The 18,065-nt window shown below is 36.0% G+C and overlaps 1 protein-coding gene across 14 annotated transcripts in view; it reads left to right on the top strand.

The window, feature by feature from the left end:
• The window catches only part of MEF2A (myocyte enhancer factor 2A), a gene marked incomplete at its 5' end in the record, with an annotated part of 92,269 nt that overhangs the window by 53,268 nt on the left and 20,936 nt on the right, over positions 1-18,065 (top strand). For 12 of the 14 annotated variants that reach the window (XM_079700072.1, XM_079700081.1, XM_079700080.1 and 9 more), the window contains one exon: positions 12,617-12,804. The exons of the other annotated variants lie outside the window; for them this stretch is intronic. In XM_079700072.1, the coding sequence (XP_079556198.1) occupies positions 12,617-12,804 (188 nt within the window). The remainder of the gene's footprint in view (positions 1-12,616; positions 12,805-18,065) is intronic. 14 annotated transcript variants of the gene reach the window in all.

Here is an 18,065-nt window from a genome sequence, read left to right as displayed (position 1 = left end):
CTGTCTGCCTAGCCCTGAAGTGCTGGTAAAGATAGATTGTGATCTTAACATTACAAAAACATGGCATGTATGTCAAAGAGTCACAAGAATAACTGTATCCCTTTGGATTACCATCACATTTAGTCGTCTTGGTCTCTTCATCTGTGATAATCACAGTTATCATCATTTTTATCTGAAAACAAGGGCAGGAATTCTCTCCCTGCTTCTAGCTATTGTGTGTTCAAAGAGACATCTGAAAACAGATCACTTATAGGAAAAATTCCCTATTACATATATTCAACCCATTTATTCCAAAAATATGAGGAGCTTCTGCCTTAAGAAAATTTTAGAGATGATTGAATAATTTAAGATGATGAGAAAGAAAGAAATGGACATTATTGAGTGAGACAAGTTACAAAACATTTAGTGACCTAAAGTAGGAATAAATACCTAATTGTATCTGCCACTGTATTAATTGCTGTTTTAATGGAATTAAACAGATAAGACCTGTTATGGGATATTTTATTAACAGATAATTAAATGTGGAAAAATTCATAAAGGTCTTACCAATTATACATTAGGACTGCTATCCTTGTATGTGTATTTACTAATATTTATAGTTTATTTCTTTTCAGCTCTATTTTAGTTGTTTATGTGCCCATATACTCTTTTTATATTGCATTTTCCCATATGCTTTTTTAAAATATTTTGTTTTGGCTGCACTGGGTCTTCGTTGCTGCGCGTGGGCTTTCTCTAGTTGCAGTGAGTGGGGGCCACTCTTCGTTGCAGTGCGCAGGCTTCTCATTGCAGTGGCTTCTCTTGTTGCGGAGCATGGGCTCTAGGGGCACGGGCTTCAGTAGTTGCAGCACACGGCCTTAGTAGTTGCGGCACGCGCGCCCTAGAGTGCATGGGCTTCAGTAGTTGTGGCGTGTTGGCTCAGTTGTTGTGGCTCTAGGGCACGTGGACTTCAGTAGTTGTGGCTCATGGGTTCTAGAGCACAGGCTCAGTAGTTGTGGTGCACGGGCTTAGTTGCTCCGCACCCTGTGGGATCTTCCCAGACCAAGGATCGAACCTGTGTCCCCTGCATTGGCAGGCAGATTCTTAACCACTGCGCCACCAGGAAAGTCCCTTCCCGTATGCTTTTATTCTTCCAGCACTATGCATCTTGCTCTCCCTTCTACTTTGCAGCCTGGTTATGGCTAGAATTAATAATTTCTATTTTATTTAATGTTAATTTTGACTAGCTCTTGGTGTTACTTCCAAAGTTATTTTTATTTAATGGGGTTTAACTATTTGAAGATTTCTAATGTGTTTTCCCTTTGCCTTTATTATTTTTTTTCATACCTCTGGCTTGATACACATGGCTCTTCCTCCTATCAAACAAGTGTTTCAGTTCTCTTTTTGTTCTTTTTTGGTTTTTGTACTCTCCACACTTCCCTAAAGCTTTTATACTATTCTTTCTTATCTGCCGTGCAACTATAAATCTAGACTTTGTCTTTGCTCAATTTTCTGTGTTCCCTTTGGTAATTTCAGACTCAGACTTTGTCATCATCCTAATTTGACCTTCTACATATAATCTAATCCTGTTGCTTTTATTTCTTTTTTTAAATTCATCTTTCTTCATTTGTAAGCTTCCTTCCCCCCTTTCTAGACCCTCAGGTCTGGAAGGTCACATTAGTCACACTCCTCAGATCATGGCACATATTCAATGGTTTGCACAAAACATCTCTCAGAATGTTACTCACTTTTCCCTTTATACCTCTATTCCACTCCCATTCCCTTCCTCTCCCCACACCCTCCATTCCCCAGTCATAGACAACTATTTTAATATGTTTAGTGCTAATAGTGTTAATAATCACATTAATGATCATGATTAGTGAACATGAATTTTTATAAAAATTTAAGATTCAAGTAAGTATTAAAATATTTAAGTGCTTAGTGAGTTACTTAAAAGTCTATTTCTATTACTGCATACATACAGAGATAAATCTATTTCTTTTTTTTTAACATCTTTATTGGAGTATAATTGCTTTCCAATAGTGTGTTACTTTCTGCTTTATAACAAAGTGAATCAATTACACATAATACATATGTTCCCATATCTCTTCCCTCTTGTGCCTCCCTCCCTATCCCACCCCTCTAGGTGGTCACAAACCACCTAGCTGATCTCCCTGTGCTATGCGGCTGCTTCCCACTAGCTATCTATTTTATGTTTGGTAGTGTATATATGTCCATGCCACTCTCTCACTTTGTCACAGCTTACCCTTCCCGCTCCCCATATCCTCAAGTCCATTCTCTAGTAGGTCTGTGTCTTTATTCCCGTCTTACCCCTAGGTTCTTCGTGACCTTTTTTTTTTTTCTTAGATTCCATATATATGTGTTAGCATACGGTATTTGTTTTTCTCTTTCTGACTTACTTCACTCTGTATGACAGACTCTAGGTCCATCCACCTCACTACAAATAACTCAATTTCGTTTCTTTTTATGGCTGAGTAATATTCCATTGTATGTATGTGCCACATCTTCTTTATCCATTCATCTGTTGATGGACACTTAGGTTGCTTCCATGTCCTGGCTATTGTAAATAGAGCTGCAATGAACGTTTTGGTACATGACTCTTTTTGAATTATGGTTTTCTCAGGGTATATGCCCAGTAGTAGGATTGCTGGGTCATATGGTAGTTCTGTGATAAATCTATTTCTCGTAACAATCTTATAACACAATATAACCTCAGACTTATATCAAGATTGAATGTCTTGATTCTTCACTGATTCATACTCTTATATACCTATTTAACCTGTGCTAGATGTAATTCTACTTGTTTGGATTATATCCTAGATGACATTTTTGTTATAACTACTTTAACATGTGCCACCTCAGAATTCAGTTTCAACTAACTAGACATCGTGTATCACTTAATTCAGATACCAAGTGGAAGTAATTATTTTTGTGTAGTACTTATAGCATGCATGGGTTTAAAGTTTTTCTTGCTGTAAATTTTCCTCCCGGCTCCAAAATAAATGGTCTGTCATAGGTATTTTAGAAGTGGGTTTTTTTGTTTGTTTGTTTGTTTGTTTTGGCTGCATTGGGGCTTCATGCTGCGCGCGGGCTTTCTCTAGTTGCGGCGAACGGGGGCCACTCTTGGATGCGGTGCATGGGCCTCTCATTGCAGTGGCCTCTCCTGTTGCGGAGCATGGGCTCCAGGCGTGCCGGACTCAGTAGTTGTGGCACATGGCCTAGTTGCTCCGTGGCATATGGGATCCTCCCGGACCAGTGTTATTTTTTTGCGAAGAAGGTCAAATAATGTATTTTAGCCCATTTTCAACAATGGTGCCATTTTGGTTTAGTAGTTTGGAAAAATAGTTTAAACTCAATTTTATGCCTAAAATCTTTATGAATGAAAAGATTAAACATTTTTAAATTCCCAGAGAAATTTAGAAGAAAATATATTAAGAGCTGTGGATATGATTTCTTATCTACATTTTTCAAAGTATGTTTCCTGGAACCATATGAAAAGAAGGACTTACCTATGTGTTTGGCAAACCTTGTGCTAAATAAAACTAAACCAGTTTCTTTACTGGAGGACTTACCAGAGCCTTTAAAATGCTAACCTGTTTTGTGAATCTTTAAACATATGGTTACTCAAAGCTATTTCCCAGTAGAACCCTTCATTTTTATTTTCCTCATGAAAAAGCATCTTTCAGAATTAGTGTCATATAAAACATATTTTGGGAAAGACAGGTCATTTGGGCAGACTTGGTCATTTGGACCAACTCTTTTTCTGAGGACAACTAGAAATCCTAGGCAGAGTATTTTTTAAAATCTGCTTGAAAGCATTTCAGAGCTAATAAGACAATGAGGAATTACTGGCTCAAGATCCAGGGAATGACAAAGACAGAGACTCAAAGAGGTGAACCCAGCATTTATGGCTGCTTTTCCTAGGTGGTAGTGGCCACTTCCACAGTGGATTGCTTAAAGAAGCTGAGTATAATAGCCTCAGAGACATAGGGAGACAGAGGGATCAAAGTTCAGGGCCCACAGAGAATTGGGAGGGCCTAGTATATTCTTCTCACTTTGGATTGAGTCCCCAAAAGGCTGGACCCTAGAAGTAGCATGAATCAGAGGTTATCAGTCCCTCATAGTAGATACATCTCCTATTTGCATCATCCCACTTCTTGAAGTTAGATTGTGGTGATATATTGTTAGGGTCCCCAGGATGCCTGGGAAGGCAAATACTCTTTAGAAAAATAATATAAGGGTAAAACACCATCCCAGGCCTTATTATTTGTACTTGACATACCAGCAGATTACTAACTAGGCACAGTCAGGAGCAGTACAACATAAATGAAAGCCTGCAGAAAAAAATGGACAGTAGAACCTGCCTCCTGGGAACTCCAGAACTTGGAGTTATTAGGCACAGACTTTGGCTTTAACATAACAATATTTACTGTACCAGGAAGATACAAAAATAGATTAAGAATTTTGGCAGAGAACTGGAAACCTTAAAAATTGACATTTTAGACTAAAAAAAGTAATAGTATTAAGAACTGACTGGATGGGTTTAATAAATTAGACAAAGCAAAAGTGAGAATTGGTGAACTAAAAGATAGGAACAATATTCAGAATTTTTGAGACATAAAAGAATGGGTAATTCAAAAGAAGAGTAAGACCTAGAGGATACAGCAAGAAGGTCTAACATGCTTAAAATTGGAGTCCCAGAGGCAAAAAGAGAGAAAATTGGCCAGAAGTGGTATTTGAAGAGATAATCACAGAATTTTCCAAACCTGACAAAACACATCAAGCCATAGATTCAAGAAGCCCTTTAGAACCCATGTGGGATACAGGTGAAGCTGTGCTTTAAGAGAAATTTAAGTCTTAATGTGCATGAGAACACAGACATTTCACAAAAGACGCTATCCAGGTGTCTAATAAATGTGTGAAAAGATGATTGATTCAGTAATCAAGGAAATGCAAAATTAAAACCACAGACAGCATTAGGTACCCACCAGAATGGCTAAAGCAAAATAGATAATACCAGGTGTTAACAAGGGTATGGAAAAGCCCAAACTCTCATACACTGATGATGGCAGTACAAATTGGTGCAGTCATTTTGACATTATCTACTAAAGTTGTAAATACGTGTATTCCATGACCCAGCATTTTCTCTCATACTTATATGCTAGAGAAATGCATATATGCACCATGAGCACCAAGAGATATGTAAAAGAATGTGCGTGGCATTATTTGTTACAGCCAGCATGTAGAAATAATTCAGATTTCTGTCAGTAGTAGAGTGGATGAATATGTGATAGTACCTTTATGTGAAGTAATACTGTACTGCAATGAAAATGAAGGAACTATAGCAGTAATCAACAACATGGATGAATTTCACCAAACTAATACAAATGAAAGAAGATAGATGCAAATACTAAATGATTCTATCTACATAAAGTTTGAAAAGCAGATGAGCAAAGCTATAGTTTTAAGGATGTCTGTGTAGGTAGATGGTAAAACTATAAAAAACACGAAGTTACTGTAAAAGTCATGATATATGCCACTTTGGTAGGTGGAACAATAGGAGTATTTTGGGGGCCCAATTATAGAAACTAGCAATATTCTTTGGGGTTCTATGGTTACATGGTTCATATGATAAATCCTTGACCTTTTAAGTTTTTGTTTCGTACACCTTTCTGTATATGTATTATATTAAAAGTTTTTAAAATAAATATAATACTTTGATACAAAAAAGTAATTGTAATCACAAATGTGGAGGCACTTTTAAAACTATGAGAATGTAATGTACATTGTAGTTATACTATTAATCCTGAAATCTAGAGAGAAAAAAGTTCACACACACATACATTCACACTCACAAAGATTTGGCAGCCTTTTGAATCTTTGAACATTATTGTCTGCATTGGCAGCTAGATATGCAGCTTCATCTTGAGATCATGAAGCGAGTCAGTATAAAAGGACAGGCCAACAAGCTGAGGATGGCAAAGTGGAAAGCTGGAAAGACTGTGGGTCCTCTGTGTTGAGCTGTTGAAGGCACTGAGCCTGCAACCACTTTTCCCCAAGTTTTATGTGAGATAATAGATTTTTCTCATTCTTAAGAGAAAAAGTGAAATAAAATACAGGCCACATCTAGGGGAATATTTGATAAATGAATAGGCATTTAATGTACTTAAATGTACAATCCAAAAAAGAAACCCAACTAGTATTTTAAAAATTGAAAAGCATGTTCATCGTTGATAGTAATCATGAGATTCAAATAAAAATGCAAAAAAAAACCCAACCCCACCTAGTAATTGCCAACTATTACCACTTTTTATTGTGACATGGAAAGCTGATGAAGGTGGGTGAAACTGATGATCTGGTTATGTGTTTATGGCATTGGAAATTAGTAACAGTCGTTCTGGAAAGTTTTTGACAAGATGTTTCAGTAGTCATAAAAACCTGTTTTCCTCTAAGCCTAGTAATCCCATTTTTAGGAATCTCTCCTAAAGAAATCAATCAGACTATGTAAAGGTTCACTGCAACTTTATTTATAGTAGGGAATAATAGGAAAATATCAACATATTCAACAGTATAAAAATTAAGTAAATTAAAAATTTCAACTGAATTCCAATTTTTAGTTGATTTAAAACTATGCAAAAAATATACACATGGAAGATAAAAGGAGAAGAAATCCAAAATGATTATAATAGTTATGTTAGAATAGTGCAAGTATGTGTTTTCCCTCCTGTTTTCTAGTTTCTGAACTTTCTGTGATGCTATATTGATATGGTACATCTATAGTCATAAAATTATTATAGCAAATTAGAGCATTCATTTGTTCTTTTCCTTGTAAAGTGATTTTTTGTATTTTATCTATGTTATTGTCCAAATAAAACCTGCTAGTTTTGTATGTATTGTAAATTGTATATATCTTTCATGGAGGCAATCTGCTTATTGCTTATGGTTTACTAGGTAAATTTCTCTACTGAGAATTTACATTTAATACTCAGGTAATACTGTAATTCAGATGACTTTGGGAACTCTTTTTAACTTTGGGCCTCTTTTCAAAGATCAAGCATAATGTAAAATTGCCCAAATCCAGCAGTTTCACTTTTTTAAAAACATGTTGAGAAAGAGAAAAAAATACAATGGACTAGAAAGAGCTCAACAAGCTCTTGGAGTTGATATGGGTTGAGTGAAGGTAATAAGGATTTGTGTTATAGCAGAGGCAGTGGCAGTTAAAAAGAAGAGATGGGTAAGGAGAAAGGCATTATAAAGAAAGAATAGCAAAGCTTGATAGCTCTGTGAAAGTGGGGATGGAAGTGATGGAGGATGACAGTAGTACAGGTGTTTAAAACAGGTTGAGTTTGAAATGACAGCAGCATATCTGGGGAACAGTGCCCACCAGATAGTTGCATGTGGACTGGAAATTAGGAGACACAAAGCAGAACTACAGATTTAAGAGTCATACTGAGGCAGTGGTTGAAGCCATGGGGATACATGAAGTCTCTGAAAGAGGAGGAGACCCGTAGCCTCTTTGGGGCTGTGTACGTAGGAAAGATTGAGAGGGAATACAGAAGAACCAGGATCTCATGATTGTTTTAGATCATAAGTTTCTAATGGACAGAATCCATGTTGTTCATCATATAGGAATTTCCACTGAGTCAAGTAAATATGTCATCAGTGATTTTAAAACCCATGGTCTTTTTAAATTTTAGAAACCTCATTCACTTCTTTGTACAAATGACATAATTTTATAAACTTTTAAAGTATATTTTTATTTATTTACCTATTTATTGAATAATCAGCTGAAAGTTTGTCAGATTTTATGAAAAAATTGTCAAATATGATAAAATTAATTCTTGAACCTTGCTTTGGGTGAATTTTTCAGAATCTTTTGAGATTTTCAAAATCCTTTGTATGTCAGTTCAACTTCTCAAATAGATTCATAGTAACAGCCCTAAAAGAGTAGTATTAAGAACATGGGAGTGCTTTCCAGCCGCTTCAGTGCAGTATTTCAGATGATACGATATTCTGAAATAGAAGCCAGATTGATATAATTGAATGACTTGCCTTAGAGCTGTAGGACCATAATTAAGATCAGCTTTATCAAGTTTCTGGAAGCATTAGTATGCAGTTTGCTCGAAAGCATTTTTGTCACATTTGTGTCAGGGCATAAGTTATCATAAAGCTTGAAAACACATGTTAACAAAAGTCACATTAAATTGGGTTTATTCATTTAGATTCAGTACTTTATTCCTAAATTTGTACTCTGTGACAAGATGAGTTATATCCTTAAAGTATATACCTCAAAAGTCTATCCCAACAATATCTTCATTTTTGTCATAAAAAATGAACAGGAGGTAAGAAGGCACACATTAGGCAGTATATCACTACACTCCACAAAATAACAAATGGTGCATATAAGATTATCTTGTTTCAATCTGGCAAGTTACCAAACTCTTACATCATCCTGTAATCGTCTGCTGCAGACTCTGACTTTATACTCAGAAATATCGTGCATTTAGGTCCCCTTTCATTCTTGTAATTTGATTCTCATGGGTTACTATGGTACCACGTCTAGCTGAAAAGCATCATAGATTCCACATGGGAAAAGCACATTAGTGCTTCTTGATAATGCGTTTTTCTAAATTACACCTTTGCATCATCTTATAATGTATTTGAGAGGAAATACTGCTTTATCCTTCAGATTTGGGTGCAAATCAAGTAAATAAGAACCTTCTATATATTATCAGAGAAATTAAGAACACACATTCATGCCATTATTTAAGAGAAGCACTTTTAATTTGTACTTACATTCTACTGGTTTCTGTTAAACCTTCAGGTTTTTGTATAAAATTATTTGATGAGCATTTTATATCCAGATGACTTGCTTAGCAGCTACCTCTGCCCAATTCATGGATGAGCTCTGCTCCACAGGGGATGGCCTAGTGCAGAGCTTGTTTTTTTAACAGCACTGCTTTCTGAAGCTTAACAGAGTGCAGGAAATTGCTTTCTGGAGTGTGGAAAAGAGATTCAGCCCAGATTTAATACATACCCCTTCAAGATAATGGAAGCAGAATGCAGGAAATAACCTCATAAGGTTAACTGAAGTATCAGTCCCCACAACAAAATTAAATCACATAATGAATTAAAAATGGTAGGTCACTTGGTAAAAGTTTTGGAGAAAGCAAGAGGAATTGGGTGAGAGTAACTTGGAGGGGGAAAGAAGCACTGATCATCTGGAATCCCAACATTTTGAATGACAAGTGCTGAAGAGATACAGGCCAGTACGCACCTCACTTTTCTGTTTTCTTTGTCCCTTGAAAATGTTCTGGTTAGGATCCAACAAAGTTGATTATATCACATTAGCAAAACATTAATTTTTAGTTTCTCATATAAGTAATTCACCTAAATAACATATCTTTTCAAACTCTAATATAAGCAAATATACTGAAGCATTCATTTCCTTCAGCAGAACTTCAAGTACTTAATCTCTTTCTAGTTATATTTTTTAATTTTAGAATTTACGTATCTATTCATCAATTGAGTCTATTCGTTACATATTCTGTTCCTGAGAATGTTATAAACTGCCAAACACTACGTGGATTTTAGTGGGTTTAAATATTTCTCTTCCATTCAAGAAACTTTCATAGAATTAAAATGATCTGATAGCCCAGTACAGAAGCTCTTAAACTGAAAAATATGTGCAGTACATAATTGGTTTTTGTCATGAACTCATTGCAGTACTCATTGTACTACATTTCACTTCTTAGAATAGTCTTCTCAGGGTGAGATTTTAGGAAGGTTTTAGGCCAGTGTTAAGCACACAGCAGATATTCAGTTTTGGTTAGTCCCTGCATGTATTTAACACAGACATGTATATATATTTGTAATATCTGGTGTCTGTTTATTTTTGGAGGATTCTTTTTTTTTATATTTATTTATTTTTGGCTGCATTGGGTCTTCATTGCTGCACGTGGGCTTTCTCTAGTTGCGGTGAGCAGGGGCTACTCTTCGTTGCGGTGCATGAGCTTCTCCTTGCAGTGGCTTCTCTTGTTGCAGAGCACAGGCTCTAGGCACACGGGCTTCAGTAGTTGTGGCACATGGGCTCACTAGTTGTGGCTCATGGGCTGTAGAGCACAGGCTCAGTAGTTGTGGCGCTTGGGCTTAGTTGCTCCGCGGCATGTGGGATCTTCCTGGACCAGGGCTCGAACCCATGTCCCCTGCATTGGCAGGCAGATTCCTAACTGCTGCGCCACCAGGGAAGTCCTTTTTGGAGGATTCTAAAGTTGTCTTTTTTGCTTTATACTGGAAGGAAAAGAACAGAATAAATACAAGTGCCCTTTCCTTGTGACAGTTGCTGAAGCCATGGACTCTGTGCTTATCTGCCCCACCATTCCTTAGTCACACTTTGTTCATTCATGCTTTAGTGTATTTTTCTCACATTTATTCATAATGCCTGCCTTCTATTATCTTTTGCCCTTTCAGTCTGCTTAAATAGTTGATCCCACAAAGTCTTCCCTAATTAAAAGCCCACATGCCTGTATCAGTGCTTTGCTTTCTATTTCCTTGTAAATTTTTTGTGGTTACTTTTCATTGTGTTGCCCATATCTTAAGTATAATTTTGACATCTTCATGTCTCTGTGGTGTATGCCTGTTCTTGCTAACTAGGTGAAAAGCTGCTTGAAGACCATGTAGGTTTTTTTTCTTAATGCCTTCCTATAACCTCCTCACTGCATAGTGCTCTACACCTAATAGACATTTAAAAGTTTAATTCTAAATTAGGTAGTTTTGTGTTGTAAAGGTAGTTTTGTGTTGTCTGATTTTAGATGGTTGCTACTATTGATGTGTGAATGCTGAGTCACACCCAGAGAATTCAAGAGGCCTCTTCAGCCCTCCAGGAACTTGTAGTTCACTATTGTGAATATTTTGTTTTTGGTCAGCTTGTAATAAACACTAGGAGTGGAATTCTTAAGCCAACAAAGTTTTCTTTTATTCGGTGCCCTTAAATTAACATCTATATACTGTAATAGAGTAGAGTTAGATACTAAGCACTATTCAAAATAGAATAATAGTAAAGCATTCATGGAATTAAGTCTCTGTTGCTAAAAGTATACCATATACATGGTAAACTTAATTTTTTATGTTTTGGTTATTATAAAGCTGATGATTATTTTTAAAATATGGAATAGTAGAGTGACCTATGCTGTGTTTTTTATGGGCAGTTAACACTACATCTTAAATTTAGTAATTAAATTTTCACAAAATATTTTTAAAATATATCATTTAGTTAACGTTTTCTGTTCTCACCTGCTTTATTTAAGATTTACTTAGAAATCAAAATAGTATATGTAGCCTCTATTTTATAAACGAACATTTATGTTCCCGTATATTGTTACTTTACTTTGTTTTTGATTTATGACATTATCTCCACCATTGAACTGTAAGCTGATGAATAGTAATAGGATACTATCAGTTGCAACTGACAGAAAACTACCTTAATTAGGCTTAAACAGTATAGGGTATTTACTAACTTATATGTAACTGAAAAGAGCCAGAAGTGGTATAGACGATAAGCATGGTAGGGCTTTTACTTCATTTATTTTCAGTTCTCCTTTCTCTGTCAGCTTTTTTCTCATTCTGACTTTCTTCTGAGTCTCAAAATGGCTTGAGAATAAAATGCCTCCCCAGTCACATTTTGAGGAATGCAGCAAGGAGCCTTTCTCACTACCATATAGCAACTGCTTTACCTAGGTTCTGATCACTGTAGTGAGGGAGAATGCCGTATACTCATTGGCTTGGGCCTAAGTCAAATGCCCATCAACAAGCCAGTCTGCGGCAAGGGGGATTGAAGTGGAGTCAGCCCCACCCAAACCACATGGCTACACATGAGGAGGACTAGAAAGACTGCAGTATCCATGAAAATAGGGATGATCCCTTACATTAATTTTCTATCTCAACTGGTGCCCAAAAGTACCGTGTATATACAATAGAACCTATACCACACTGTATCTTTTTCCTTATTTCCTCTCTAAGAAAGATAGACAATTCTTTAGGGAAAGTTAAAAAGTAGGAATTAGTTGATTGAAGTCAGATAAATAACAAATACTTAAAGAAGACCTTAATGGTAGCTAAAGAACAGAACAGGTACAGGTAGAGCTATAAGGAAGAAGTACTTGGTGAAAATAAGGCATTAGAGCTGAGTGCTAAATAAGCTTCAGTTAAGGAGATGCCCTCATACCTAGTTCTGTGCCCAGAACTTAGTAGGAGTGCCTTTGTTGTCATGAGAATGAATGAATAGGCTGGTCTCACGCATCTTCTTATATATCCCCATTATCTTGGTCCCCAGTAGGAGATGCCCCATTAGAAACATATTTTGTGTTTTAAGTTTCTGTCAGCAGGTCCAAGCAGTAAGACTGGAAACAAGTGGCATTAGTCTTAAACTTTATATGTATTTCAGACTTGCTTCACTCTCTTTGCTTATTTTTAAAATATTCAAAGATGACATGGTTAGATATTCATGAGTTTTATTATAAAATTCACTTGAAACTGGGACTGGGGAAAACTTGCATCATATTTGTACCAGAGTATTTTAATGACTTGTTTCATGTTAATGAATGGTATTTCTTTTTTCCAGGGAATGGATTTGTAAATTCAAGAGCTTCTCCAAATTTGATTGGAACTACTGGTGCAAATAGTTTAGGCAAAGTTATGCCTACAAAGTCTCCCCCTCCTCCAGGTGGTGGCAGTCTTGGAATGAACAGTCGAAAACCAGATCTTCGAGTTGTCATCCCCCCTTCAAGCAAGGGCATGATGCCTCCACTGGTATGTTAAAGCTTTCTTCAATTTCATTCTTTAAAACATGTATTTTATACATAGTGTATATTCTCCTTTGCAATTTACTGTACTTCCATAGACTCTAGACCTTTTCCTAATGAGTATTTCTATTTGAAATTAGCATTTGAAGAGACAAGTCTATTTTAAATACACAGAAATCAGATTATGAAAAATCAGGAAATAAATCTACCTAATGGTTATTTAAAATTATAGCTAAATGTGGAGAAGTTATTATGTTAATTTTAATTTACCAAACTGGAATCTTTGCTTAGAGATCTCATCCTCAATTTGATAAATTAAACCTGACTTAAGTACTTCTTCTCTGTGCTCTGCATACTTTCAGTAATTTTTTCACATACTTTTCTGTAAGAGAAATACTAAGTTATTTGTTAGAAAATTCTACATACCAAAGAGAACTATTGTAGAATAGGAAAGAATGCATAAAAACTTGGATGAGTTGTTCTCATAATTTTTGTTTATTCCTTCTCAAATAACCTTCCCATTTAATTCTTATAAGAATACAGGTCTGCCCACCCCAACCCTTAACAATGTTCCAGCCTCATTTGCTTTTGAATCCTGTGTTTATAAGAAGAGAAAAATATGTCTATCCCACTTAGCTTTCTATAGAAAAAAGTTAGAATATATATGCAAGTTTTAAAACCAGTCTGATTTTAGCAACTGTTTGACTACTAACAATCAATGTGATGTGTCAGGTGGTCCTCCTACTATGCAGCTGCTAAACTGGCCATATGATTGTTAGCTAAGTGAAAGTAATGCTATCAGGCTCTAGATAATAATTCTACATTGTATAATGATTTATAGATTCCCAAACATCTTTATATGCATTGTATCATTTGATTCTCAAACAGTGATCTTGGCAGGTAAGATAAGGAAACCAAGGGAAGGTTAGTACTGGTCCAAGGTAGCACAAAAGAGAGCCAGAACCAAAACCCTTTAAGTCAAAAAACAAAGTGCTTTTTCATTCGGAGATACAGAAAACTGGAAACTTGCTCCCAGCCTTACACTGAAAAATTGTTGGACAAACAATTTCATAGTTTTCCTTGAACACATTGTAGTGCTGAGATTTCAGGGCAACCAACTGGCCCAGACTCTAGGGAGAGACATATACTGCAGGGAGAGGACATTGGAGCACTGACTTTATCTGGGCAAGGCACAGATAATAAGAGTTAAGCTAGGGTGATTGGTGAATTGCTGGAGGCAAAGTGTTCACTGGCAGGACTCTGTAAAACCCCTGGGACTGCTATGTAGGGAGAGTCTTAAGCCCTCTTGCAGGCTTTTTCTCCATGAACCCCACTGGGTGCTCACAGAAAAAATTGGGAATATCCTGAAAAAGTCTCCTCTGTGGTGTGCAACGGGAAGAGAGGGGAAGAGCAGCCACTGCAGTAGGGGCAAAAAGTTTTGCCTGGGACCTTTTCCCCTTTCACTCCTATGGAACAGAAGTCTTAATCTGTGAGGAGATGAATGACATAAATGGTCATCCTTAGGTATTGGTGAATTCCCATTGTATCTGGGGAAATGGAAAAGGAAATCTCAGTCCATGGTGGAGGAGCAGGAACAATGTCATGAACATAACAGAATTTCTGAGAAGGCTGCAGCCTGAGGCATAGCACAAAGGGGAAGGCTTAAAACTGAAAATGAGCAGTCTTTGGGGAAAAAAACAAATAAACAAAAAACCTCTAGCCAACCAATCTTCCATTCCCACCAGAGGGATTTGAGGCCTGTGGTGGATACACGGAGGGTAACCATAGCAACAGTGAAGCTCAAACCCAGCCCAGTTCTTAATTAAATTAACTCAAACTCTGCACTAAAGGCCTAGCAGGAGGAAAGACCTGCTACAGGTCTTCATGTCAGTAGGAATTACCCAAACTGAAATATAAAGAGAAGAGTCAAAACAAAAAAAAAACAGAACAAAGCCTCTAATATTTATGGGGCTTTTTCAGATGATTTAACATGTTTATAACTAGAATTCCAAAAAGAGAAGAGAGAGAGAACAGAGCAGAAGAAATGTGTTTGAAGAAATAATAACCAACACCAAACACACACACACTCAGACTGCTAAAAGCAGAAGACAAAGAGGAAAATCGTAAAGGCAACCAGGGAAAAGAGACATAAATATACAGAGGAATGAAGATAAGAATTTATACCATACTTCTTTTCAGAAACTATGCAAGCTACAAAACAGTGGAGTAATCTAAAGTGCTGAAATTAAAACAAAACCCAAAAAACTTTCAACCTAGAATTCTGTACCCAGCAAAAATATCTTTCAAGAAATGAAAGAGAAATAAAGACATTCTCAAAAATAAATAGTGGGAATTTATTGCCAGCAGACATACTCTACAAGAAATGTTAAAGGATTTCCTTTGGAAGAAGGAATATGCTACCAGCAAACTCTTGGGTCTATACAAAGAAATAAAGAACAATGGAAATGGAATAAATGAAGATAAAATAAAATTCATTTTGTCCTTCATTTGATAAACTTTAATTTTAGAATAGTTATAAATTTATACAAAGATTGCAAAGGTAGTACAGAAAGTTCCCATATGCTGCACACCCAATTTTTCCTGCTATTAACATCTTTCATTAGTATGGTACATTTGTTACAACTGATGAATCCATATTGATACATTATTATTAACTAAAGTCTACACTTTATTAGAATACCCTTAGTTGTTAACCCCATGTCTTTTTCTGTTCTGGAATCCAATCCAGGAATACAACATTGCATTTAGTAGTCATGTCTCTTCAGGCTCTTCTTGGCTGTGATAGTTTCTCTAAGACTTTACTTTAATGACCTTGACAGTTCTGAGTATTGGTCAGATATGTTGAAGAATGTTCCTAAATTGTGTTTTTTCTGATGTTTTTCTCATGATTAGACCGGTGTTATGTGTTTGGGGGAGGAAGGCTGTGGAACTAAAGTGCCGTTTTCATCACATTATAACAAGGGTACATACTATCAACATGACTGTTGGTCACTTTGGTCATCTTGCTGGTGTAGTATTTCACTGGCTACTCTTTTCCCCCTTCCCATACTGTCCTCTGTGGAAGGAAGTCACTGTGCAAGGCCCACACCTAAGGAGGAGTGGGGGTTATTCTCCTACCTCCTTGAGGGCAGACTATCTACATACATTATTTGTAGTTCTTCTGCACAGGTGACTTATCTGTTCTCTCTCATTTATTTAATCACTTATTTATAGCGAATATTAATATGGACTCGTGGACATTTATTTTATACTTTGGGTTATAATAATACTAAATTCTGTTAATATATGATTCTATCAATACCAATATTGGTTTATTCTGTTGCTCAAATTGTTCCAGCTTTAGCTGTTGAGGACTGTTCAAATGGTTCCTGTGCCCCTTTTATGTACCCTCATCTTTGTGGGGTTCTTTTGGCAGGGAGGAAAGTGGGGGTTACTATTTTATTTTCTGGTTACTACAGAATGCTCCAGGCTCATCTTGTGTATTTCATGCCCCAGTCCTGGAATCAGGCATTTCTCTGAGGAACCTTGGTTCCTTTTATTGGAGAATGATATTAGAAACCAAGATCTGGGTGTTTTCCCTCTTCTTACTTGCCCCAAAAGATAATTGGCTTTCTAAAGCAAAAATAGTGGCAATGACTTTTGTGTTTATAGCATATGTAAAAATAAAATGACGGCAGAGGGATTAGAAATACACTGTTGTAGGTCTTTACACATGATGAGGTGTATATTTGAAGGTGAACTCCAATTAACTGAAGATGTATATTGTAAACCCTAGTACAGCTATAGGAAATAAAAAGAGGTATAAATAAGTCAATAGAGGAGATAAAACAGAAACATAAAATATGCTCCAGTAGCCCAAGAAATGGGAGAAAAAGAGAATAATAAAGAACAGATGGAACAAATGAAATATAGCTAGCAAGATTGTAGAGTTTTAATCCAACTATACAAGTAAACGTGGTCATAAACATCAGTTAAAAGACAAAATGTCAGATTGGTTAAAAAAGGAAGATCATACAGTACACTGTCTATAAGAACCCCACTTTAAATATAAAGACATAGGTAAAAGGATGGAAAAAAATACACCATGCAAACATTAACCAAAAGAAAGCTAGTGTAGCCATATTAATTTCAGGCAATGTAGACTTCACAATAAGGAATATTATCAAGGATAAAGAAGGATATTACATAGTCCATATTCCAAGAAATAAGTATCTTTAATGTGTATGCACCTAACAGCACACCTTCAAAATACATAAAGCAAAAATTGATACAACCAAAAGGTGGAAGAGAAAAATCCACAATTGTAGTTGGAACCTTCAACACTCTTCTCTCAGTAATTGATAGAACAAGTAGGCAGAAATATCAGTTAGGGGTTTAGGTGACCTGAGCAATATTCAACCAACCTGACGTAAGAGACAGTTATAGAACACTTCACTTCACATAGCAGAACACACATTCTTCTTAAGGGCACTTGGTACATTCAGCAATTTAGACCATGTCCTGTGCCATAAAACAAACCTTAGCAAATTTCAATCATACAAATTACAGTCTCTGAGCATAATAAAATCAATAACAGGAAGACAACAGGAAAATCTCCACATATAGAAATTAAATAACATACTTTTAAATAACTCATGGGTGTAAGAGGAAATCTCAAGGGAAAATTTGAAATATATATATATATAGCATATCAGAATTTTAGGGACCACCTAGGGTAGCATTGAGAGGGGAAATTCATAGCATTAAACATTTATATTAGAAAAGACGAAGTTCCTAAATCAGTAAGCTTTTACTTTAAGAAACTAGGGAAAGAAGAGCAAACTTAACCCAAAGGAACCAGAAGAAAAGAAAAAAATGAGGAGCAGAAATTAACAAAACTTAAAACATAAAGACTGTAGAGAAAAGGAATCAAACCAAAGGCTGTTTTTTAAGATCAATAAAACTGCTAAATTTCTAGCCAAGGTTACCGAAGAAAAAGAGAAGAACACAAGTTATCAATATTAAGAATGAAAGAGGTTACATAACCCAAAAGACACTAAAAGATACTGCAAACGATTATTGTACAGAAGATAAGCTACAGAATAATACTACAAACAATTATTGTATAACAGCTAATCTAAAAACAAAACAACACTACAACTTAAAAAGGGGGCAAGGGGAATACTACAAACAACTCTATTCTAATAGATTTGATAGTTTAGATGATATGGGTAAATTCTTTGAAAAATACAAATTACCAAAGAATTT

The sequence above is a fragment of the Hyperoodon ampullatus genome (assembly GCF_949752795.1).
Source record: "Hyperoodon ampullatus genome assembly, chromosome: 3".
In the NCBI taxonomy this organism is placed as follows: Eukaryota; Metazoa; Chordata; class Mammalia; order Artiodactyla; family Ziphiidae; genus Hyperoodon; species Hyperoodon ampullatus.
This window is presented reverse-complemented; position numbering and strand designations above follow the sequence as displayed.